Here is a 25,710-nt window from a genome sequence, read left to right on the forward strand (position 1 = left end):
CCATATTTACCTCACAGTATGACAGTCCCTGGTGTTTCCGACATAGTGATTTTAGGAAATGGTATTGCTGGTGGAGGCGTGGTGAAAGTGTGGTTAGACAGCACAGGCTAAATCTGTTGAGGCAGGCGCTGCTGCCCAAGTCCCACCCTTCCCTTCTTTCCCCGTTTCTCAAGTATTTGCTCCTGCCATGTTGTTTGGCTGGACCACCGGTGTTTCTCTGACCCTTCTCTGAGCTGAGTTACTTTGTTAAGCTAGCAGAAAACCAGCTCTACAAAGAAAAAGTCCGTAGCAGGGAAACAGGTCCATTCACTAGAGCGTCAGATGATAACTAGCAAGGAAGGGATTGTGTGCTGGGAAAGAGCAGGGATTGGGAAAGCAAGGGGCAGGTCTCTTTTCTTTGGAAACAAGGAGCTGTTGGAGCAGGCAGGCTGCCTTGCCTGACTGCACCCTTATTGCTCACGGCTTGTGTTACAGCTGCCAAACCCTGGCATCACGGCCGGCCCCAGCCCCAGCTCCATCCTTCAGCGAGGCAGGGCAGTTGAGCCAGGACAGGCTGTAGGTGCCACTGTCCTTTACTGGGCCTTGGGCTTGGGTGAAGTTACGTGGCAATCTAGGACAGCAGAGATCTGAAAATTAGCCCAAAGGGAGGATAAATGGAGAGGGAGGCTTTCCGCAGCTCCAGTTACAGTAGCCCCACATCCTGCTTCAGGTACTGCATTCCCTCCCTGGTGCTGTTGGGATGAACTGGTTTGCTCCAAAACCTTCCGGGGAAGAGAAATGAAAAACCAGAACAGCACATTTGTTACTGAAAGGCACTCAGTCTTGAGGTGTGCACGTGCAGGGGAAAAGGTGGTGCCGTGATCTGGCAGTGAACGTGCCCCGCCGGAGGCGATGTGGATCCGTCCAGGGCACGCGGTCCCACGGGGCCAGGGAAAGCGTGACACGGGATTTGTGCTGCCTCTAGGCTGGCTGCGGGAGGTGACAAGGTGATCCAGCATAAAGCTCCAGTGGCACAAACAGATGACACTAGATCTCCTATAAAAAAACACCAACCCTGCTAGTACGACAAATTAGCTCTGAAAACTTGACTCGGCAGCAAAAGTTAAGCCTAAGTCAGCACTTTACATTGTGTGGCTGCAGCAGTTTTGACCTAGGAGCCCTAATGCTGGATTTACTGCACTGTGAAATCACGGCCACGGGAAGGGGAAAGCAAACGACCAAGTGAGGCCAAAGCACTCGGCACCTCAGGAACAGTGGCTGGTAGGACTAAGCCTGCAGAAAACTACAAGTTCCGCTGGGTCTGGCAGTGTTCAGAGCTCCCAGCTCTATTCTAAGCACTCATCAGAGCAGATTAACAGCTTGCCAAGTCCAGTGTCTACGTGAAAAGCTGGGAAGAGGGACTATGATAAATTATCTTTCCATATTCTGATCACATCTAATTTGGTGACTGACCATCTGTCTACTTTTTTTAGCTTCTTTTTAAGGCTGTGGTATATGTGCTGGCTTTCAAAATCACTTCCAGATGTAAAGTTCTTTCAGATAACAATTCATTTTTTCTTCTTTCACATTAAAGTGTAAGGGGTATTGGCAAAACAATTATTTTTACCATTGCTTTTGTCTTTTTTTTTTTTTTTTTTTTTTTTTTTTTTCAGTATGCTGTATTCCAGAATAAGAGTGCTGTGCTGGTCCTCTCAAGTAAGGAGCTCCAGTGCCAACAGTGTACACACTGGCTTCCAAAGTTTATGTTCCACATGCTTCTCTGCACAAAATAACGGCCCCTTAAAGTAGCAGAGAGCAGAGCCAGCTCCTGGGGCAGTGTGCTTGAGGCGGGATCTATAGAAAGGAACTTTATGGGAGAAGGGATCCATATGAGGAAGATATTGGTGTTGTCCCTGACTAATTACCAGATTTTTTAAAATAGCTAGAGGGGTTTGCCCCGGAGTGTCAGACTTGCACAGTGAGAAGAACTGAGTTAACCTAAAAATTTAAATAAGCAAAACACTAAATCCACATGGAATGCCACAAGTTTGAATGCCTAAAATTTGTCTCCTGAGGACTTCTGGACAACAAATTCTAAGTACTCTTTAACTGACAGTGAAAATGGTTTGAAGCCAGCTCTGAAATGCATGCATTTCTAAAGATGTCTCATCTCCTCTCATGTCCTTTTACTTTCTGGCTCAGCTTTAGATAAGATGCTGGAACCATTGTTTCTACAGAACCTATCACAAGCAGTATCTTCTGCCTGCTGGCATTCAGCTCATTACTGAGGTGAAGGTTCTTAAATATTTCCGTTTCTTTTACCAGAAGGTTATGAGTCGCTCCATAAAATTACCAGTAATGAAAAAATCTCTGAAAGCAAGTCCCGGAAGTAGGATAGGGAAGATAATGGATATTTTGAATCACATATAGTTCAGGGAAAAAATGAAAGAAAAAAATTATTTTGACTTGAATTGAAACAGAAACCTTTCATAAATTGCTGGTGAAATCCAAAGTTTTGAGAAAAATAATTTCAGGATAAATTAAATATTTGGTTTGTCCTAAAATACATTTCATTTTTCTTTCTGCTTTGAGCATTGTCATTCATATTTATCTTACTAGAAAGTAAATTTCAAGGAAACACCAAAATAGAAAACTGAAAAGAAATGCATTTCATTTTGAAAAAAGCAGAAATGAAACAAGTAATTTCCTTCAAAAATATTCTTTTTTTCTAATAGACAAATAAACCCCAGCATCAATTCACAAGATGTTGCAGCGTTACTGAAACTTCTCCAAGAAATAATTCCCACATTTGTATATGTAAGTTGCTTTCCAGGTGGGAAGAAGAGAGAGCAGGAGAGGGGATGCAAATAGCCATAAGGAGACAGTAGTTGCAGGCCGTGCTGCCCATCTCCTCTGGCGAGGGTCCTGAGGGGTCCCAGCCCTGCTTTCCTGGCAGGATTCTTAGAGAAAAGGAATCTGCCTGGGGCTCCCAGCCTACCCTGTGCACAGCTGGAGGTGTCTTGAGCCAATGGAAGAAAATCAAAACCTCTTGTTCTGAAACAACTTTAATCTGGTGAGGGAGAGATCTCCATATGGATGTTAAAGTAAGCAGAAATTCTTACTGACAGTGTAACCCACTTAGATTTCCTGTATCTACAGATTTAAGGAACAGCCATTAGAACACCGATTTTTTGTGACCCCCTCTCTCCCCATCTGTGAGTAGCACCTGAGATGCAGCCCCGATTCAGGGTAAAATCCACAGGGGGGGAGCCCTCCTTGAAGCACCAGCCTTTCTCCACTAAAAGTGGAGGGACTGAGACTCTCAAGTCCATGCTCTGAGTAATTCTGCCAGGAAAACATGACTACTGGCTTGGTATTGCAGCAGCCCGGGTATTGCAGCTCCGATGCTCACCATACAGTTTCACCCCACATTTTCAGACCGCTTTGTCTTTGATTTTCAATCCATGCTTCAGCTTGCTTCTCCTTCTTGATCTTCCTGAAGGTCATATTTGCTGTCTTTGCAAGACCATTATCAAACAGCTAATACAGAGGAGGGAAAAAACATTTCTGCCAAAAATATGTGAGATTCCTAATCTGAGCTCTAAAACCTTATCTGCACATGAACTGTACTGCCTTGTCATGGGTCATGGGTTAACCATCTTGATGTGGAAATGTTTGTTTCTGGAAAGAAGAATCTGTCTGCAGATGCACCTTTATACTAATGTGATGAAGGGTGTGACCATAAGGTGTGTGTGGTGTAAACGAACCAGCAAGGATAAAGCCTTATCTTCATATACAATTCAGTGAAAACTTTCCAATTGGAGTGTTTTGGCAGTATGTTATTATTTGAAAGGGCATATTACTGCAATGTGGTGTTTGCTTGCTTTCCAGATAGACTATGTACTCCATGGATTTAAAAAAAAACAAAAAAATGTTTTTTGGCAGAGGACAAAGCAAAGAAAGAATAACTTTTAAACACAGCACAGAAATCCTTCTGGTGGCAATCACTCCATGCAATAGGTGGCTAGTATTCAGCTAAACTAGTCTTCTGGTATAGCAGGTTCTGGCTAGCAAGGCTCCATTGTCATTTACAAGCAAGCATATTTAAGTGGTTAGGATATCTTAATTCCATTTTGCTGTGATTTGGCTGGTATCCTTGTGCTTATTACTCTCCGAGCACACTTAAGGGACCAACCCCTTCATTTACATGTTCAGTTACACAGTAATTTTTTTATCAGCTCACTCTTTCATGAGTTGCTCTTTGCCGAGTACTGCGTTGGAAGTGTTTGCTGGTCTCAGACGAGGCGATGCTTCACTTGTCTTGGGAAGCAGAAGACAGAAGTCCTCACAGGCAGGAAAAGCTGGGCTAGGTGGAAAATACATTGGCATAAGTAAGATACAGATTTAAGGCACAGAAATTGTACTTGCAAAATATGTCTGTCTGAATTCTGGCATTAAGGGAACTCTGGAAACCACAAAGAAAATAACTGCCATTAGCCTGGGAATTACAGGAAAAGGTTTGAACTAAACTATACACACGGTGTTTAGGATGCCCCAAGAGCATGTGTAAACGTTGGGGCGTACCTGCACAGTACAGCTGAGGATTTCTAGCAGTTTGCCACAGTACATCTGAGGATTTCTAGCCATTCCCCACCAGTCCTGACCCAGGCCCTCCTGCCCTGCTTGCAGCCACACACCTTTGTCCCTTCTCTGGAACCATCTCTGTCTCTCAGACTAGAATGGGTGAGCAGATTCTCACCAGGCAGAAACTGCTCACCTGTTTTTTTCTGTTTTTTTTTTTGTTTTTTTTTTTTTTCTGTTTTTTGTTTGTTTGTTTGTTTGTTTGTTTTTTGTTTGTTTGTTTGTTTGTTTTTTTGTTGTTTTTTGTTTTGTTTTGTTTTGTGGTTTTTTTGGTAGTGTTGTTTTTGGTCAGCGCAGCAATTTCAGTTGGCGCTTCGATCCATCAGACACCAGAAGCAGTGCTCAGAAGAGGCCAAGGGCTTTCAGGCAGCGTGAGGGGAGCTGGCAGAGGAGCGATATCTCCTCGTTCGGTGGCAGGGAGCATGGGGGTTGGCAGAGCTCTGCTATATTGCAGCACCTGGGAGCTAAGGTACGTTAACTGTGAGGTACGGTTGTGTAACTCAGAGGAGCCTGTTCCTTGGCTGTAAGGGTCCATAATTCTTCTGCGGGATTCATAATGCTGCGTTGTCTTTTTCTCTGTCCGGAGATTCTGAGTATAGAGGGAAAAACAGTTTGGTTTTGGGCACAGAGTATATACCCCTTACAGTAAGAAGCGTAGGCCTTGAGTAGTTGGCAGGCATATTCTAAACAGCGTTAGAAAAAGCTGTGCCTTTGGACTGAGAATCACTCAAAATTTGTCTTTTTATCCCCCTCCCCTTTCCTGTGAATTTACAGTGTCACTGTTTCTCATCATGTCAAAAAACCAGCCCAAATACTCAGGGTTTGTTCCTTCCATGAAATCTCAAAAAGATAGAGAAATAATACAAAGACAGTCAAAAGTCTCATTCAGATGCAACCACATCAGTATGGGTTACTTCTGGCATAAAGCATTATTTTTCTGCATAAGTGTTGCACTTTTTGAGTTGGTATCAGCACACAGCCTGTTCCTTGGAACACTGCAACGCCAGTTGCTGTTACTGACTCTTGTGCTGCTGTCCCAGCTTGACAGTCACCGCTGCTAAATTGCAGTATAACTGAAAAGCTGAGGTATTTGCATGAGAAGAGACTTTCTGGAACCTAAGCAAAGCTTGTAAAGTGAACAGCTTAAAACTGAAAATGTATATGGGAGGTCTAGATTCTGTAGAAAAGATTAATTTGGGACTTTTAGAACAGTAAAGGAGACTTAGCCACGGATCTTTCATGAATTGCCATGTCCAGCTTGGAAAATTTTAATGTAAATTATTTAATAGCAGATGACAGAGTATTCTTGAGCAGTACTAGCTCCAGCTTTGACCCTTTTAAAATACCAAATTCATTAGAAAAGAACAAAAGAAAGTAAATACAGAAAAAATGTTAGACATATAAAAGTGCTGAGGAATGGAATACTTTCCATGGTGATTTATAAAAAAAAAAAAAAAAAATCAAGTTTTTAAATTCAAACCAGCATTTAGGGGCTACAACAATGTAGAAACCTTGGCAGGATAAGGAGCTCTGACTGAAGGTTATTGTTATTATCTATTTTCTGCTAAAGCAGGAGCCAGATGTGCTAGAGTTTATCCCAGTAATTTAAAAGGGAGCTTTTAAAATACCTTTACTTAGTTCTTTTACTGTTCTCTTAAACTTTTGACTACTTCTCGTTTCATTTTTTTGGTCAAACCCACAAAAATTTGTTAGGGAGTACTCGGTTAGGTCAGCTCAAATTTTCACTGCTTGCTTTCTGACCACTGTTTCTTTTAATCTCCTATGAGCAGAGGTTAGCTCGAGGGGGTCTGAGCTTCAGTTCCCATCCTTTGACAATCACAGGCTGGGACAACTGGAGCTTGATGTAGAACTCAGAGAAAAAACTAGGGAGGTGTTAGGTTTCTGCTTAGTCATCTGTTTTTCAATCAGTGTTCCTTTCTCTTTTTTTTTTTTTTCCCCATTAATGACTGCTGAATAGTTTGCAAAGAATGCTTCAGATGACCAGTCTTCTGTGCTGCAAAGTGTTACATTCCTCTGCCCCTGGAAGCGGTGTGAACACCAATACCTGTTTGCATAGGGCGCCTAAGAGTTTACACCGCTACATGAGGTGAGGAAACAAATCCGTAGAATTCCTATGAGAAGTGGAAAAAGGAATAGATTTGAAAAGAGATCTGATGAGAATCTTTGCAGAGTTAGAAACAGAAAATTACTTTAGTTTAGCTAGGTTTACAAGATCCATCGCCCTGTTACCCCCACTCAAACAAGACTCCATAGCCTCTTCCCAACACCTTTTGAGAAAACAAGTAAGACCCAGGTCCCTTTGTGGCTTTTGGTTTCTAAATATTTCCCCCTGGCCAAGTCAAAAGGTGATTTCACAAAATCCCTCTTTGGCTGCTCTTGACCCTGAGGTGGAACTAAACTCCCCCAGCACCGAAGTCCTCGGCCAGACCAGAACTGATTTCGCAGGCAGTGGCAGCTTAGCTTTCAGTTGGGTTTGCAGGCTACAGGGCCTCACCCTGCACGATGGGTCAGTCCTATGTAAGAGGCTGTGGGTGATATATTTGGGATAGGACGGGGACAGAACAGGGGGAATCAGTGTCTTTCCTGGGGAAGCCCTGATGGGCCTGCGTAGGTATAACATCAAACCACAGTATGGGGTCAAGAACTGTGCATAAAGCCACCTTCGGGTGCTGGTTTGCTCCCTCAGACCTTTGCTGATGGCCAGGATCCCAAAACATCAGACTTTCTTCTTGAGTATTTTAGTGTTTCCAAATCAAGGAAGGTACTTTTTATCCTGGAGTAGCAGTTCTTAAGTTTTGAGGCGTGGAGAAGCAGGTGGTTATTCACACAATGGTACAGGGCTTTTACGTTAACATGGCTCTTTTGAAGTTATATCTGGGTCAATTTGCAATTATCAGAATATAATGAAAGAAATAAAAGTTGGATAGAGTACTTTCTTGAAGTTATTCTGTAATCTGTGGACCACCAGCTGGTCTGCAATGCCATAATTTGCTGTGACATGGTTTGTGGTGTGCAAATGATGGAGAACTCTGGTTCTCTATTGAGTAATTACCATAAAAATTTATGTTGGCTTAAAAATACTTATCCTCAAAAATTCCTTGTTCTCTCCTTTGACTATAGAAAGATTAAGGACAGTAACTGATACAGTAATTTAACTTCTCGATGACCATATTAGACCTGTAGATCCTGCTCAATCAAGACATTAATACTGCTGCTGATAAAACACAAGTTGGCAGAATCATGCCAGCACCAAATGCATTCCTGCACTTGACGTGAAGAAAGTGTGGCTAAGGTTAATCATAAGGAAGTTCTAGTTAATCATAACTCTGGAGTGAAGTAGAAGCAATGTACATAAATTAGGGTAACACAGAGCAATTTTCAGAAAAAAAATCCCACCCTAAAATTTTATTATTATCTCCCTGTGAGACTTCAATTTGTAATTTGCACTGTAATTCCATCAGCTGTCTTTTCTGCTTCTCTGCACAATCAGATACAGCGTCACCGTGTCATTAACGAAACAATTATTCTAACAACAGAACTAATAAATGCCTTCTGTTAGATGTAGGATTTAGCCAGTAAACACAAATAGACCTTTTACATCAATACCAGCTAGGATTAACAGTGACATTTAATGTCACCCACTCATTCATGAATTGCCACATTGTCACTGTGAAAAAAAAAAAAAAAAAAAAAAAGGGGCACAATTAGCAAATGCAAAGTTATCATTCATGGGAGTGAAAAAACTGCGACTATTTACAGATGTTAGTCAAAAACTCTACAATTAACGAACATTTGAATCCCACATAAATTCCATATTTAAGACTGTAGGATTGAATATTTAATGAGAATTTAGTTGAACAGATTTTTTTTTCGGGTACAGTACATTATATTTCCTACTTACTCACAGCTTTCCTGTGTTAGCGTGGACAACTCGTACAGCATTTGTGTGCCTCTTATTTCCTCAGGCTTATAATTTTGGGGGTATATTTTACAGTAGTATTTCCCATGTTTATATGTGGAAGCAATTTAGGAGTATCTGTGGAGAATCTAGAAGTGCTCTGTCTGTGTAGGGTAACACTGCTTTTAGAATGAAACATAAGAACCTGAGGATTCTATAACAACAATTGCCTTTGTTTCCTCACATTCCCCAAATCAAAAAGCAGATTATAGGGAGCAGCAGGGTTAGTGAGATTCTTAACTGGTGTATAGTTAATATTACACTGCATAATTTGACTAAATTTCAAATGTAACTTTTTAACAGATTTTTTTTTTCTGCAATTGTTTTGTAAACATTAGTGTAGGAACATACAAAGTAAATTTTCTGTAGCACTCATCATTATGGCAGTTAGGTATCAAGCCCAGGATCTAAATGCAAGTTGTCAGCTAAAGCCTTGTAGCTGGTCTCGTAGTCACACACTGATTTTCACACGTAGTCTTTGACTAGGTTGGGTTTCAGTTCCTTTCTATGAATATTAAATCACTTTAGCCTGAATTCAGTGGTGGTGTTTCAACTAGGTTTTAAGACTGTGGGTTTGAAGATATAGGCTAATGATATCCCTTTAATGCTATTTGAAATTTCATGAATGCCAAATGTTCTAGATTTTTACATGAGTTGTTTGGCTCCCAGGAGAGTCATAGTGAGGTGTGAGTGAACAGTAGGAAAACACGGAGCCAGTAGTGGTATGCCTTTTCTTTTTTGTATGTGTGTATACACATTTGATCTATTTTGCATACCTGGCTGCCACCATTAGAGCAGGCTACAAAGATTCTAGGGACGGTGGGTGTAAAGTTACATCCTTCCTTGTATTTGAACAACACCTGATATTATGGGATACCGACTATGATTTAGCAATACCAACCTACAACCGGTAGCAGTAGCAATGTTGTCAACAGAAGTTTGGACAGCCTAATACATTTCCTCCACTCCCAATCAATCAATTTCCACTTCCTCAGTATCACTTCCCTGTTGTTTCATTCAACCTCAAGTCAGAATAGCAGGCGAAACCTTCACGAGGCTGGAAAGGACCATAAAAAGTCATGCTGGCAGCAACAGATTCGTAGCTTACGGTAACAATTCCTTTCTATATAGGCCACTGGGGAAAAAGCAATATTCTCAGAGCAGGTAATTCTTCGTTACTGACCCACTAAAGTAACAGGTCAGAGGGATTTAAACCAGGCACTAGAAAAGGATCTCTAAAGAGCACTAGTATGGAACAGGGAACACTAAAACCATTCAGTGATTAAAAAAAAAAGAAAGGGGCTGTTGCCCTGGACTGCTTAGTCACTGTGTGCTGGCATATTTGAGGTGGGTTACTTCTTTTTTCCCCTTCTCTTTACCCCAGGCGTTCAGTTTGAAGGGTGTGTAAGGAAGTGAACTTTCAAAATGATTAGTCATCTTTACAGCTACAGTCTTCTACTTTTAACCGGATTTGAGGCAAAGTTTTCCAGAATTTGGATTCAACTAGATGGGGGTTGGAAGGGACTCATCTGCAGAGGAGGATGAGGTGGGCATTCAGGTTAACCAGAACTCCCATTTAGGACCCCACATAAACTATACTAGTTTTGACATGGCTAAAGGAATAATCAATGGAAATTCTGTTGAACTATCCATAGTGTTTCTTGTACAAAGTGGTCTGTCATTCAATGTTGCCTTTAAGGTACGCAATACTGCAATCATCGAGGTGAAAGTGTGGTCTTTTTCTACGTTTGCCCACCAATTTCAAGTTCTCTTGTCTATGTTATAATTAGAACACTGTATGTGGAGACCCTTATCATCAAAACAATTTTTATTCTTCCCACTCTTGAAGTTTAAAGTAGAAAAGTTTATGTTTAGTTTTTACATTTAATTCTTAATAAAGACATCTCTTTATTTGAAGCTTCCTCATTTTCTGATCTTTATAGCTCTATTTATCAGTATTTGTGCAAATCAAGCTACTTAAAAATAGCAAAATAATGGGAATTAGCCATGGAAGAAGGAGGTAGGTGCAGAAGGGATGAATGAACATGCACAGCATCGTACCCCTGAGAGCTCTGCACTTTGCCAAGCACCATCAGCAAGTCGTTTTCATAGCAGGATATTTTCATAGCTACCTAGTGAAAACCTGGTTGCTTTGTTTTCAGACAGGCTGTTCCAGTGTAAAAGGAGTCCCATTTTAATTTTGAATTCACTGAGTTTTTATCTGATCTTAGAGCTTAAATCTTAAAGTTTGCTACAATATAAAAAATGACGACTGCTATCCCATACAACTGGTGTATCAGAGAGAAAAAGCACAGTCCCTCGGGGTCTGCAGCAGAAGCCTCCATTTATCTGTGCTCACTTGTTCACAAACATTACTTCAGATGAATTCATTCCAGATCAGAGCTTGAGTTCTCATCTTGCTTAAGCCCCACAAATGTAAACACTGGCGAAAGGCCACTTCCACATTTCTCTTGCACTCACAAGTTTGAGAACTGCCCAGCACTTTAGAGATGTGGGCACTGTGGGCTGATGCTGTTACTGAAGGTGCACATCTTCCAGAAGTTACTTGGTTTGTTTTTTTTTTTTTTTCCTGTTTTGTATTTTTATAATTGATTTAAGGAATGGTTTTGTTTTAAAATATGGAAGACTATGAACCTTTGTGGCCAAGAGCATCTGCGTTTTCAGCTGGACTCTTTTATCAGTTTTCTTTTTTTTCTCCAATGGTGTCTTCTCAGGATGACTTTAATTATTCCAGAAACAAAAATTCAAAGAATTTGCAGGAACCTGAAGCAAGCTTTAGGAGGTGAGAAAATTTCAGATTAAAAACCAAAAGCCTAATACTTCCCATCATCCTGACGACTATCAGCAACCTACTATACAGCACTAAAAAAAGATATACTTCTTGGGTTATGGTACGCTAGCTGTTATCCACCATGCAACCAATTAATTTTGCAACTCCTATGCAATGAAAAAATATCCTTAATGAATGAGATCTCTTACGAACAGATATGATAATCTTGCAGCAACACCTCTGCAGTAGTTTCCTGCAGCAGCTCTTCAGCGTTGAGCTGATTTTCATGCCATTTGTTCACATGTGAAAGTGCAGTACCTGTAGAAACCTCACAGGCAGACGAAATGATGCAGCACCCCTGCTTCCATCCCCGGCAAGGGAGGTGCTGCCAGCACTTCCAAAAGGCTTCAGATTTACCAGCGCTGCAGCCCACCGCGGCAGCTAGGACACCTCCAGTCTATCCCACCCAGCCCCTCTGCGACAGAAGGGGGAGCTTCAAGAGGTATAAGACAAGTGTGAGGTTGGTAACTAACGGTCCTGCTGCGGGAGGCAGTTGAACCAGCAGGACCTAGCTTCACTCCTTTAATTATACTCTCCCAAACTGTCACAGAGTTATTTCCATAAGGTATACCTGTATTAAGATAATATGCGATAGGTAACGAGGAAAAGAAATAGCAAATACCAATGTCCTTATATATTCCAGTGTCACAAACATGTTTTCTGGTACTTTGAGGCTTTATGTCATGCAAGTTTACATCCAGTGAACAGAGGGCATCTTTATAGCCTGAACAGTTAATTTTGTCTTTCTGTATTTAAGGTAGTAACAGGGACAGCACTTCCTTAATACGAACTGTCCCAAGGGATTTCTGTGCCCCAACATACACTACAGACATCCTTTATCTCTTTTTTTAAAAGCAAAAAACCCACACCTCCAGAAAAACCAACCACCGTACCCAAACAACCACCATCCCACCCAGCTACAAAAAGAGGCATCCGTTATTTATGCTCATTCTACTCCCAGTTTCTCAGGCACTCTAGAGAACTGCAGAATAAAGTAACTGGTAGAGCTCAACAGCCAGCTAGCAAAAGTGAAAGGGCTTTATTTACTTCAGGGGAAAAATACTGAGGAAATGCCCAGTGTTGCAGCTAAAGTTAGGGCTAGCTCCAGATACAGCCCAAGCAACTGAATTATTCTGGTGGTTAGAAACATTTAAGTTTCTGGTCTCTCTCCATGGACAAGAACTGGTGCAAGGATACATTCTACAGGCTGTCTGCTTTAGACCAACAGCAGTAAGCTTCAACGATCTACCTGCACTGACCCAGAGGCATGCATGGACACAGTTTTCTGTGGCCTTCCACTGTCACCTCACAGTCCCACCACAGGTTTGCAAAATGCGTTTTAATTAAATAATGGCACGTTAAAATAGATTGCTATGACTTGCTAGCTTCTTCTCGTACTTCCCAGTAATCTTGGGGGGGGGAGACAGTTTACAGCTGTCTACACAGAAGGGTAGGTGCACCGAAGGTGGAGTGGTTCATCTGGCATGACTAACCTAGCCGACAGAACACAGAATGCTTTTGCACCTTGACCCGAGTATTACCTGCGTTTAAGGTAACTCTTCCACATACACTAGCAGCTCAACTCCTTGTAAGAATCTTAGAATTCTTCAGGCTTCACAACGGAACGTGCAATACCTCACCTGTAACACAGTTTTATTGAAAACAAACCAACCAACCCTGGTAGCTCGGCTCAGTTTTTCCAATAATGCGTGCGCATTAGGACACATCAGTACTAATGTTGGCTAAACTGAAAAATGGTACAAGATAAGATCTGGAACAGCTGCAAAATGGTAAAACAAGATGTTTTGTTACAACAAAATTGGAAATTCAAAATCATCTATTTCATTTTTTCTGTCAAACTGTTCACTATTTAACACAAACTGAAAAGCTAGTCTGTCTCCCAAACCCTAATATTAATCTCAGACTTCTTCCTTCTCCCCACACTCAGCTGAGGACATAAAAAAATAACAGCCTGTACCTTCCCTTTTTATTTTTTCTTTAATGCCAACGAGGAAACAAAATGTATGACTAGACTACTTTTTTTTTTTCTGGATGAAGTCTCCAAAGTTTAATCTAGTGCCTTCAGGTTCATATGCATTCCATAGAACTCAAGGCATATGACGTCAGGACTGTAGTGGCCTTACCCCTCCTTTCTAGCCAATGGAAAAAAGAAGTTAGCAATGCAGTGCTGAAGGGCTTCTCTCCCAGTGAGAAACCTAAAGTTAAGAGGGGGCAAATTCTGATGTAGCAGGACTCTCCTGCAACAGCTGTAGCTACACAAGAGTTGTTTGTACTTTTGCAAACAGTACTAGCTCCACTAAGAAATGCTGGTAAGAGGAGCAACTAAAATACTTAGCTTCAGACATTAATTTACATTAGAGCTTTCAGCAAGTCATCTCTCTCAGCTGTTATTCTGTAGAAGGGATATATGTTTAGATACAATTTTCTAAACAGCTAGTCGAGCCACTGCATGATCAGCAAGGCTCGTGTAGCCTGCTCTCCGTAGGAGTCCTCCGCCTCCCACGCAACCTCAGCTGCTTCCTGCAGGCCCCCACTCTCCCCCAACCTTCCAAGAACACGTCCCCCTCCCTTCTCTTCTCACTGCTGTCCCCACGCTACTGATTTGGGGTTGCTTGGTTTGGAGCTGCGTCCATCCCGATCCACCAGCGTGGTAACAGCCGAGCCTTTTTTCAGTCCAAGAACAAATCTGGATGTTTCTCAGAGGAGTTACTGGCAGCACGAGGCTTACTAGTTTTAACATACATTTTTGTAAGGCAACAGCGTCAAAGAATTTTTAGATATACCAAAATCCCACAGTCTAGCTTGGTAATGAAATGAAACTTCCCTTTAGGGAAGCTGCCAGCTGTAGTTAAGACACATTACAAAAAGACTTAATTCTAAACCTTTTTTAATTAGGTATTGACCTTTATATAGTGACCAAAACTAGTATTAGTCTTCCCAGAGTCAGAGGTATTTAGCTGCATAGAAATAAGGTCAAGACGCTATTTTAAGTTAAGCAATGCCACTCTCCCAGGCCCTTATTTAGACATACTTCTCTACAAAAAAAGAATTGTTGCGTCTTCATTTACTTTGACATGAGCTATTAGACAGTAACTGCCAAAGAAAAATGTTACTGTCTTGCAAACAACTCCACTGTAGTTTTTCTGTGTCTTACTCTTCAAGTGTTACACGATACCAGACATCTTCATGATTAAAAAAAAAGACAATACAGTACATAGTTTCAACAGCCAGTATGCAAGTAGCACCTAAATATGTAGCATACAGAAGTCAATTCAAGCATAAACAATTCATGGGCTCTTTTTATTTCAGTAAAACTAAAGCTTACAGATTCTTAACTCATACCCATTCAGAAAGACACCCAGAAAAATCTGTATTAATAGAAACTGACAGGCTTCCAGGCCTCTAAAATATTTCAAAGAGAAGATACAATAAAAGATATCAAAAGTTTATGTTACAGTCTTGCTGCCTCACACACCATCATAAAAAGTGAACAGACACATTCAGTAACTTCAAGCATACCATTAAAAAGACACCAGTAAGTGCTCCAGTTTTCTGTACCATACAACTTTATTTCAAATTCACATCTTTCTAGACAATGTATCCAAAATATTTGACTCAAGAGTACCTTTAGACTGTAAATATTCTGAAACAGGGCATCAAGCCTTTCCTATCTCCAAAAAAACTTTAAGTTTTAGCTCACGTTATAAAAAGTAACCGTGTGGAATGTGACAAGTCATAATGTGAAATCAAAGTGCTTTAGTCCCGTAGCGCAGACAGACACTAGTGGTTATCTAGCCATTCATCAGTACATCTCAAACACCAACAGAGATGTCTGCTCTGTTGCATCCCCCCTTGCAAAGGCCTTTGGACCATTACGGTGAAATTTCACTAACAGAGAGCTAAACAGTATGAGTGGACCAACAGTTTCACTTTGATACTTCAAATAACGAGTTATAAATGAGGCATCTTTTTAGCATTTTTCAAGTTCCCCTAGTAATTACCAGAGTCCTACTGTATTATGCAAGATTAAAACTATGTTCCAGTTAGTCTTTTAACATCCAAAGTGTGCTGTATTCCAAATCCCAAAGCATCAACACTCCCACATGATTTCCCTGGACCCCAACAGCTATCTAAGACTCAGCATTTTTGTGCAATCCTTTGCTATTTGCATGTGAAGAGATAAACACCTCACCCAACAGTTCGCATGAAAGAACTAGAAAGTCTCAAATCAGAAAGTTACTTTAATAAGATTTGGACACAGGTAGTTGCATGGAATATGTGCTGAATTCAGAAGCGGCCATGCAGAAGAGAGCTCATGTTGCAAGTGTTCAGCCAGGAAACTTCCTTTCTACAGAAGTCTGAAAAGCTATTCATCTTCCAGGGTGAAGGAAGCTGAAGACTTAGGCATTTAATTCTCTTCTCCGTTACAAAAGAATTAGCTCTACAGTATAATTCCTATGATTATTCCCCTCCTCTTTCAGAAGACACCCTGTTTTTGTACAAGTTTACAGCTTAAACGGGAAGGGCTGAGGGAAAATTTCTGGTCCTGTCCCACAGATGTAAAGACAAAGTGCTTTGCAAGACTGATTTTATCCATCACATTTGTGGCAACCAACCCAAAATGAAGGCACGTGAAATCTATAATGTTATAGCTTATAAATTAAAAACTAAAGCTGAATCTCTGTATATTTTCTAGTCTTTTTGCACAGAAGTCATGACCAGCACCTATGCAAAGATTACATTTTCTTTCACGTAACTATTCCCAGAAATAGTTAAGTGTTGATTGCATGCCGATGCAAATACTGACATGTATTAGGCTTTGACACAAAGTGCAGAGATTGGTAGTTTATCTGCACAGGAAGTCTGAAGCCAATGAATCGCCAGCATTCCATTCCCCTGTCGTGACAAGAAACGTAAGCCACCAGCAACAGCTACAGAGAGCTGTTACCTTGGAAGTGCACAACTCCCAGCAGCAGCTTCCCTGTGCGGTGCTCGAGAGCTTGTGGCAGGCATTTAATCAGGGTCTCAAATTTGGATTTTAACATGTCAAAGCCTGTCTACTTTTGGTTAGTTACCGGCCAGACACGCACACACCTTCTGAGGAAGCCAACTCAAAACACGCTTTGACAAACGCTGCATTGAAATTGGCTGTACCTTAACTTCCAAGCATAGATGAGCTGCTACCTTGAGCAGCATTTGGGATCCAGGGTCAGCTCAATACCTCATTCTTAAGGAAAGCCGAGTCTAGGTTCAGATCTGCACCCTAATTTCACTGGAATTGCTACCTTTAAAGTAGAGAAACAAGATTCAAGGTTTCTGAAAGCTTTAGCAGACGGATAGACTTGTCAATCAGATTAGGACTTACTAGGCTGTTAACCAACAGTTCAAAGCCTTGGTTATTACTTCTCTAGAAATACAGGTTTAGAAGAACTCAAACACCATTGCCATCACTTATCTAGAATATGTCATTATACCGCTTTCACTCAGGGTGATATACAGGGATAGAGTTTCAGAGTTCCGGTTACTCACCTTGTAAGTGAATTCACACACTACTTTTTTACTTTCCACTTCCCCCCCCCCCCCCCATTTCTGCACAAAGTCAGTTGACGGGATTGGCACACAAGTGGCTAGCGAACACAAACCTGTAGCTATTACATTACAGGACCATATTAGAGTTTCATAAAGATTTCATGCAATGGTGTCTGTGCTCTTTTCTAAAAGAGAACGACTTCCACAGGTAACACGTACAACACAATTTTCTGATTTTAAATGCAGTGAGTTACACAAACAACATTGACAAAAATTGACCAGACTTAATAATAGGAACTGCGCTAGGTCTGGCACTTGAGAATTCACAGTGATTAAAACAAAATTGCTTTGCCTAAGACAAAAAATAAGATACCAGATATATAAAAAGACTCTTTTCTTCCATTACCTTGCATTAGTATTCCAACAGCAATAAGCAAGCTCAGTAGTACATCAGACAGCAGAGACTTCTGCATGTGGTTAACTTTATTCATAGTTTGCAGTGCGATGGATTTTTTTTTTTTTGTATATATATATATATTTGATGTCACATCAGGCAATTTTCACTGAATAAAGTCAACACAGGCTCAAGTCTCTGTTGGATTGAAGCTTGGATTCTGACAGGAAAATGTTATCTACCGTCTCATTTTGGGTACCCAACTCCACACTGTGCCAGGTGGTATTGCTGTTAGAGAGAAACTTGAAAGTGTATTTGCATATTACTGAGGTGTTCTTCTTACATAGCAAGTTGTTTGTGAGCAGTTTATAGTACCAGTTGATAATGTAAGAGTAGAGCATTTGCACTTTTCCTTCCCCCCACTCATCTCGCTAACCCTAGTAGCTTACCTAACACAGGTTTCTGATCCCAAAGCCCGCTTTTTGAGAGAAAGGAGCACAGCTTTTAAACACCCCAGCATTTCTCAATGCACCCGCTGCCTCTCACTTCAGCAGTGAGGGCCCTGCCGAAGCAGCTGCTCTCGGGAGCTGTAAGCCACCAGAGCCCCGTCGACCCCCTGGGCTCACTGACCCCCCCGAACTGAGAATTAAAGCAAGATACTCGGGACTCATCCGCCCAGAGTCCACGAGTGTAAACGAGCACCCACTCGGTACCTGCCTCACTACACCCTTGGGCACTCTGGTCCCTGCGCCCACCTCCCGGACCTCCTGCTCGCCAGCCTTATCCAAAGACATTGGACTTCGGCCTGAGCTTGAACGACGCTTTCAGGGATTTCTCTTCGTGCTCTTCCTCCTCGGCGTCACCACGAAAGGAGGGGGTGTTGTGGATGATCTGAGTCCTGAAGCGGATCTTATTAAGCCGAGGCTTCATCCGCCCGCTGCCGGAGGCTTTCCTGGTCATCTCCTTGCCCTTGCCTGGCACCGCGGCCCCTTCTGTGCCCTCAGCTTCCTCCCCGGTGCTGTGATGGTGGTGGTGGTGGTGGTGGTGATGGGACAGCCGGTAGTTCATGAGATGGGAGGGCAGCACCTTGGATAGCCTCCAGCGCCCGCTCCCGTTGCTGGCAGCCCCTTCCTCCTCCTCCTCCTCCTCCTCCTCCAGGGCCCCCACGAGGTTCCGCATCTCCCCAGACGTGCCCTGGTGCAGGTACTGCGCGGCTTTGCGCCCGCTGTAATCGCGGATGTCCACGTCGGCGTCGTAGGCTCCCACCAGCAGCTTCACCACCTCGGCGTGGCCGTGCATGGCGGCTATGTGCAGCGCCGTGTGCCCGCCGCTGGTGCGGGCGTTGATGTCCACGGGCACCCGGTGCCGCTGGGCGAAGTTGACCAGCGTGGCCAGCAGCTCCTGCCGCCCGTGCTTGGCGGCCCAGTGCAGCACCGTGAAGCCGGTGATGAAGTCCCGCTTGCAGAGCAACGCCGGCTCGCAGCTCAGCAGCCCCTCCAGGCTCTCCCACCGCCCGTCCGAGGCCGACAGCATCCAGGCGTGCTCCAGGGGGTCCAGGGCCACGGCGCCGGTGGTGCTCCCCTCCTCCTCGGCGGAGGACGAAGCCACCGAGGCGCTGTCCGAGTCGCGGCCGCGGGCCCCGCCGGGGAGGGCGCCGCGCTTCAGCTGGGGGGAGCCGCCCCGCGCCGCCTCCCGCAGGCTCCGGCGCCCGCCCCCCTGCGCCGCCGCCCCGGGGGCGCCCTCCGCCGCCCCCACCTCCTCCGCCGGGGGGGGCCGCGCCGGGCCCGCCGTTACCGCAGCCTCTTCGTTGCTGCCGCCTCCGCGCCCGGGCGGCGGCCCCCGCCGGGAGCCCCTCCGCCGGCCTCCGCCCGCCGCCGGGCTCGGACGGGGCGGCTCCCCCCGCCGCTCCGCGGGCTGAGGGCGGCCGCTGGCATCTTCGCCCGGCGGCGGCGGCGGCGCCTCGTCAGCGCTCGCCCGCGGCGAGGGCGGCGGGCTCGGCCGCTCCGCGCTGTCCCCCCCCGCCGCCTCCTCCGCGGGGGTCAGGGCGGCGGCGGCGGGGGGCTCCGGGGCGCAGTAGCGGCGGCGGAGGTGCACGTACTTGACGCCGGTGCCGGGCTCCTGGCGCACGGTGGCCACGGCGTTGACCAGCTCCTTGAAGCGGTGGCGGGCGGCGGCGCGGCGGCCGGGCTCCGGGGGGCTGAGCCAGTCCCGGAAATGCTCCAGCAGCTCCGCGTTGCGGGCCCGCCCGCCCCGCTCCGCCAGGAACCGCACCACCGACTCCTGCCGCAGCTCCGCCGGTTCCGCCATCACCGCCCCTGACCCATCGCGTCGCGTCGCCGCCGCTGCTGCCGCTGCTGCTGCTGCTGCGGGCGCGGCGGAGCCGCTGCTGCCCGAGCCCCTCCTCCCGGCGGCGGCATGCCCGGCAATCACTGCCGCGGCGGCGGCGGCGGCGCCTCCGCGCCACCCTCCGGCCCCAGCGGCAGCGCGGCGGCTGCTGCGGCCTCCCTCCCGCCCCACGCCTCCCCCCGCGTGGGGCCGCCGCGGCCCCGCCTCCGCCCGGGAGCGCCCCGTCACGGCGGCCGGTGGGCGCGCGGCTTCTCCCCTCAGCGGCGCCTCCCGCCCGCGCGTTTCCCGCTCCCTCCCCGCCTGGCGGGGCGATGGCCGCTCCCCACGCCGCTTCGCAGCCGGTGAGTCCCCTCCGCGGGGCGGGCGGGGAAGCCCCCGCCGACCGTTTAACGGCCGCGGTGAGCCGGTGGGCAGCCCCGGCGCTGGCGGTACCTGGTGGCGGGCTGAGGGGAAGGAGGCGGGGGTGGAGGTGCCGCGTGTACCGGGCTGAGGGGGGGCCGGGGGCTGCCCGCGGGTCGGTGCCGGGGCGGCGCGGGTTAGCGGGCGAACCGCAAGCCTTGGCGTGACGCTTCCTTCCCTCGAGTTGCCAGGCTTTCTGAAAAAAAAAAAAAAAAAAAAAAAAGAGAAAACTTGTGGTAAGATGTAGTTTTCAGGTGTCCGCCCTTCTTAGAGCTCCCGTAGCGTATTGAGTATTTCAGGTAAGAGATCGTAGCGCTGAATCTCGGCTGTTGAAGAAACACTTGTGCATAATGGCAAAGCTGTCAGCTTTATGCTTTTAAGGTGTGGAACCCACCCATCCACGAGCGCTGGAGCATTAGCTCTGTTTTTTAACAGTAAAAAACCGCGATTCATTTATGACTTGAGTTTTCAGCAGTGTTTTGCATCTCCGCAATGCAAAGCACAGAAGGGTTCTAGAAACAACGTGAAGTGGGAGGAATTTGGGGAAAAATCATCCACCCTGGCTGTGCAGTTAGCTGCTTTTGCATTTTCTGGTAGCGGGAGGGTGAAGTGCCTGTCTCTGGTGGTTCTTGGCTCATTCATGTCGCGGTGCTGCTACACCTCATCTGTGTGTGAAGCTGCCCCGTGAACTGGAAAAATGGAAGACAAACTGTTACTCTTTAGAAGTTTTCTTTCCTTGGAGTGATTGTCATCCGGGGCAGTGTCTTGCGCTGGTTCTCGACGGCACAGCCCGGGGGAGCAGCGTGGGAGCGGGGGCGCCAGGAGGAAGAGGGGCTGCTTTGAGTTGGGGTGCTGAAAGAGTTATTTGTTGGAGCATTGTTAGAGCCACCACAGGGCCTGACCACGTCCCGGCCAACCTCGGCCGAGGCTGAAAGGGCTTCATTCATGTTCCCCGCTTGCTCACAAGTTGACTGTTGAGCACAGCTTGCTTTCTTGTTGGGGCTCCCACCCAGACCTCCATTTTACACACACTCTCTTTAAGCCCTGTATGAATCTGTTGCAGTTGCAGTGTAACCCAGTGTAATGCGCTACCTTTATATAAGCTTTATCTCTTCGTACATATCATGTATACATAGTGAAGTGGAGAGTCGATACTTCACGGGCTGGGTCTCACGGGAAGCTGAAGAATGTTGAGAGAAAAAAACCTAAGAGCCAAAGTATGAGAATGCAAAATGATTTTGCTAGTGAGCGTGGAGAAATGCAGTAAAGAATCAAAATCGGCAAAGTGAGTGAGAGTGGGATTGAGGGTCCACTAAGCAGGTTGATTTCTCAAGGGAAGAGAGGGAAGCATGTACATGGAAAACTTTACAGAGAATACCGTAAAAACAGGCATATAACATAGCTCTGTAATGGAGGAAGGTGATTTTGTATTAGGTTTATAAATGTAAACGATGTAAATGTAATGGTGCAAAATATATTGACATCAAATAATATTTCCTGGTTTAACACATGCTGTATAATTGTTACAGTGTTTCCTGCTACATTCTGGGAGAGATTTTGAATTGTTTTGCAAAAGGAATGTAAAATTACTCTCAGAATGCAGTCTGACCTTCTTCTATAAATCTGTTTACAGTCAGACTGCACGAAGTCTGAGGTGCAAGTATTCAGTACTACTGATTTTTGAAAATTTGACTTCTGGGAAAGTTTTGGCAGCCATTGCCCCTGTACAGCAGCATACAGTACTCGTCATTGATTAATAAAAAGAAAAAAAAAAAAACCAAAAAACAAAATGCTTGTTGCAGTCAAAGAGGCCTTCTGATAGCAGCCACCACTGTCATGTCTGAGCCCAGCATTGCTTTCTCATTCGGACAAGGAACATCAACGACAAAGGGCTGATGTGGTCAAGGGTGAGGAAGACTGGCTTACTGCTCTTCAGGAAACACAGTGCTAAAGCTGCAGCAGGCATAGCTGAGCCAGGGCAGCCAGAGAGGCGCACACCTTCCCAAAGTCACTGCAGTTGTGATACCAGTGTGAGTACTTTTCTGTGTCACGGTCATCTCAGAGTGCTGCACCAGATTTCTGTTTCTTTGTTTTTCCTTCCATGAAAACACGCAGGTTGAGAGAGGCCTTTCTGCACAGACTACAGGTGCGCACGCTTTCTCCTTCTGCGTAGCAGCAGCTGATCAGTCAGTCCCATTTGAACCAGCACTGTCGTTGGCATCCTTTGCCTGGCGCATGGAGTACTAGCTGTGAGGAACTTGTTTCTTTTCCATTGTCAAGTCTTGGTTCCCCACCTGCTGCCTCTTGCTACATCTATCCATAGGCAGCAATGGAGGAACAGGCACTGCATGTGCTAGATTTTCCAGTTACTTAAATGCCTGCTGGTGAAGAGAGGCCATAATGGCATTTACAGATGAATACATTGCTGTCTGTAAAATCACCTCATCACAACTGGAGAGCTAGCAAAGTGTCTCTGCTTGTTTCTTTGTTCCTAAATACCTGTAAATACAGCCCAGAAGTTGTCTTTGGTAGCAACCTGCACATTGTGCCCCCTGTTCTCTAGGGACAAGGCTGTCACTTTTTATCTCCCTCTGCCCATCCTGGCTGATTTCAGGGCATTCAGGAAGATTCTGTCCTGCCTCAGATTTCTTCAGACAGAAATGTAGGGCAAAAATGTCACCTTTTTTTTTTTTTTTTTTTTTAAGGTTCTTTCTAAGGTCTTTCCATATATACATGTATGAAGGAAGGAAATCTTGTGGCAACGTATCATTTAAGGCAAATTCAGCTGTGTTGTGTGTTGAAGTGGGATAGAAAAGGAAAATAGTTGGTGCACCAGAATGCCATGTAAGAAGTCATTTGAAAGAGATGAGGGAAGAATCCTGGGCTTCTGGTGTTTGGACCAATCCCTAAAAGTTGTCTACTGGCTGAATAAATTACCTGACAACTGTGAGTGAGATTGTCATATGAGTTTTCATTGAATTGTCTTTTGGCCAATGCTTTTTTTTTTTTCTACACACCTTTTTGGGGGAAGGTTTTGTTCCATACTTCACTCCTGTGTGTTGCTTTTTATTTTATAGAATAGACTGATGCTTTAATTCCATATATTTTTTAATGTATCTCTTTTCTTTCTCTGCATCTTCATGGACTTTTATTTCTTTGTATTTTTTCTACCTCATCTTCCTATATTTTCTGTTCTTTTCTGTGTTATTTTGCCAGGGTTTCCTTTCTGTTCCCTCTACTAATCCCTTCTGTTCTTTGCCTCTCTCTCACACACACGTATCAACATTGAGAGATGTCAGTGGTATGCATTCCTACACCACACGTCTACATATTAGCTTTTGACTACCCACAAATGGAAAGTATTTTTCTACTCGCTTCCAAAATATCTTTAGTTCCTACTTACCTCATTTGTTAGGAGGCAATAGCAACGTTGATATTGACTGGATGTAACTTTTAAGAAAGTAATTGACTGTAAGAAAGTAATGCAATTTGTTATTGGAAGATTAAAATAGATTTTCTGGTTTAATGAATGTCCACACCTGTTCATGGTAGTGGAAAACTCTGAAAGAGTCACATCTGGAGCACCCGTGGGCGCATTAACACGTTGTCATTGGCTCTTGTGGCTGATGCCCAGGCAGCCTTCTGAGGGCCTCTGCGTAGCTGCCTGGGCCTGGCAGGGCCCTCGCCTCCTCCTGCCTGAGCACATGAACATTGATTACTTCTTTTCTTCAAGCTTTGGAGGGCAAATTTCAGTCATCTCTTCAAGCTAATTACTTGCCTGGATGCCAAGTCTGGTTCTGCAGGAGCTTTATGGAGAGAGATGCATGTAGTCTGAGACCTAGCTTTTGCTGTGGAATGGCCCAGTGCTGTGCAGTTTTAGTCTGAAATAGGTGGCAAATTTCAAAGATAACTAATTTTTCTTTAGTTTGTTTCTAAAAGAAAAAAAAAATGTTATTTTTGTCTCAGGTAATGATTTTTCTTTGTGCGCTGTTTTTAGTGGGCAAGATGACTTTATATAATCCAATATACTTGATAACTGAATTTGCAGAAATCCAGATGCAGTTCTGTGAAAGCTATGCTACCAACCCTTTAAAAAGGGGGAGAGGGAAGGAGTGAGGTGTGATTTGGACCATCTCAAGTGATCTGTATTGTGTGCTGTTTTGATGAGGGTATGAATTCCGAGAGAGCAGTGACAAGCAGTAAGTATGTACAAGAGTATTACAGCTCTTGTGGCATTCAGATTACAGGATCTGAGTTATCTACTGAATAAAAAACCCCCAAAACCCCAACATAAATAACTTCAACATGATGAAGTTGGATGAGATGCTGTCTTCAAGCATAATTTATCTGCTTCATCCAGTGGATACTAGTTTGAAAAGACTGGCTAATCTGGTGATTTAATTGCTTTCGGCATGATTTATATTTCCTAATTTTTGAGTTGTGACCATTTTTTCTAAACTGGTGATACGATCGTATCCTGTTTTTCAACTGGTTGAAGTATTATTTCTGTGAGAAGTAGTAAGAATGCAGACATCATGGGGTCAGTTTTGTGGATTTAATTTCTCTGTGTATTTGTTAGACCATAGCAGAGTGAAGCTGTGTGAGGGCTGGCATTGTGGTTGAGACTCGTGATGCCCTTGGAAAATTTCGGAAGGAAAAACATACTGCTTTTCTATTGAGAGAATGCTCCAAGTGATGTCAGATGGAGCAGGTTCACAAAGTGATTCTTGCATAAGGAAGGTGGAGGGAGGCAAGTCTCCAAATGAGAACAGAAGCTCTCAGTCCTGTAATGTTTGTTGCGTGGAGAACAGCAGTATAAATATGCAAGAATGTTGGCTTCTAAATCAGCATGACTGAGACTGTCTCAAGTTGACCTGCACAATATCTCTTGGAAGTTTTGTAGTGTGAATTAGCAGCTTTTATTGCAGCAGTTTTGGTGAAGCTGATTCCTGAAGACTCTGTTGTGTCTTGGGCCAACTAACTTTCTGAACGGTTTAATAGCCATTAATCCCTAAAAAATAGTAGTTAGGGTTTTAAATAGAAATAGATTCTGCAACTTTCAGCCTCTAGCTGTTAAAATTTTGCTATTAATGTAGTTTGGGGGGTTTTCTTTGCATGTGTACGCTACCAGAAATCTCATTATATATACTGTCATCAAGTCAGCTCTGTCTATTTTCTTGAAAAAACTTACACAGGCTATGTTTCTGTACTGTTTCTCTGTAAAAAGTGTTTTTTGACACCCTGAATTATCCCTTTCTGATCATCCTTCAGTTTGCTGACCTTCTCTTTAAAATAAAACAAGAACCTTATGGTAAGACATTAAAACATGTTCTCATGAATGATATAAATAGTATTATTTCTGCTTGAAATTCTTATTCTCCCCTACACTGTATATTCCCTCACTGACATTCTCATTGTCAGGTCACACTCAGCTGGTGAAAGTAGGATGTTTTGGGGGGTGGTGGTTAGTTTTTCTGGTTTACTCTGTCATTACTTCTGACAGAAGGAACTAGAAAGAGTGATCTTGTGGTTAAGGTGCTAAATTACACATGGGTTGAGTGAGATTCATGT

The 25,710-nt window shown here is 44.3% G+C and overlaps 2 protein-coding genes across 7 annotated transcripts in view; one reads left to right on the forward strand and one right to left on the reverse strand.

Annotated features, from left to right (window-relative positions):
* Positions 1–2,731: 2,731 nt before the first annotated feature.
* SOWAHC (sosondowah ankyrin repeat domain family member C) lies at positions 2,732–19,873 on the reverse strand. Of its 2 annotated transcripts, none has more exons than XM_032996991.2 (2): positions 18,170–19,873; positions 2,732–4,345 (listed from the first exon to the last, which is right to left on the reverse strand). In XM_032996991.2, the coding sequence occupies exon 1, from the start codon at positions 19,699–19,701 to the stop codon at positions 18,175–18,177; it is 1,527 nt and encodes a 508-aa protein (XP_032852882.2). In that variant the 5' UTR covers positions 19,702–19,873; the 3' UTR covers positions 2,732–4,345; positions 18,170–18,174. The 2 variants fall into 2 exon arrangements, 1 of the variants encoding a protein (XP_032852882.2); XR_006166774.1 differs by having other exon boundaries at positions 2,734–4,345; positions 17,844–19,872.
* Positions 19,874–19,936: 63 nt separating this feature from the next.
* SEPTIN10 (septin 10) overlaps positions 19,937–25,710 on the forward strand; it is a 32,796-nt gene continuing 27,022 nt past the window's right edge. The window contains exon 1 of one of the 5 annotated variants that reach the window (XM_042805929.1): positions 19,937–20,081. In XM_042805929.1, the coding sequence (XP_042661863.1) occupies positions 20,052–20,081 (30 nt within the window). In that variant the 5' untranslated portion in view covers positions 19,937–20,051. Of the gene's footprint in view, positions 20,082–21,778; positions 22,170–25,710 lie in introns of those variants that run through there. The other 4 variants (XM_042805928.1, XM_032996990.2, XM_032996988.2 and 1 more) reach the window with 4 other exon arrangements.

This window comes from Tyto alba, unplaced genomic scaffold (assembly GCF_018691265.1).
Source record: "Tyto alba isolate M040663 unplaced genomic scaffold, T.alba_DEE_v4.0 Super-Scaffold_45, whole genome shotgun sequence".
In the NCBI taxonomy this organism is placed as follows: domain Eukaryota; kingdom Metazoa; phylum Chordata; class Aves; order Strigiformes; family Tytonidae; genus Tyto; species Tyto alba.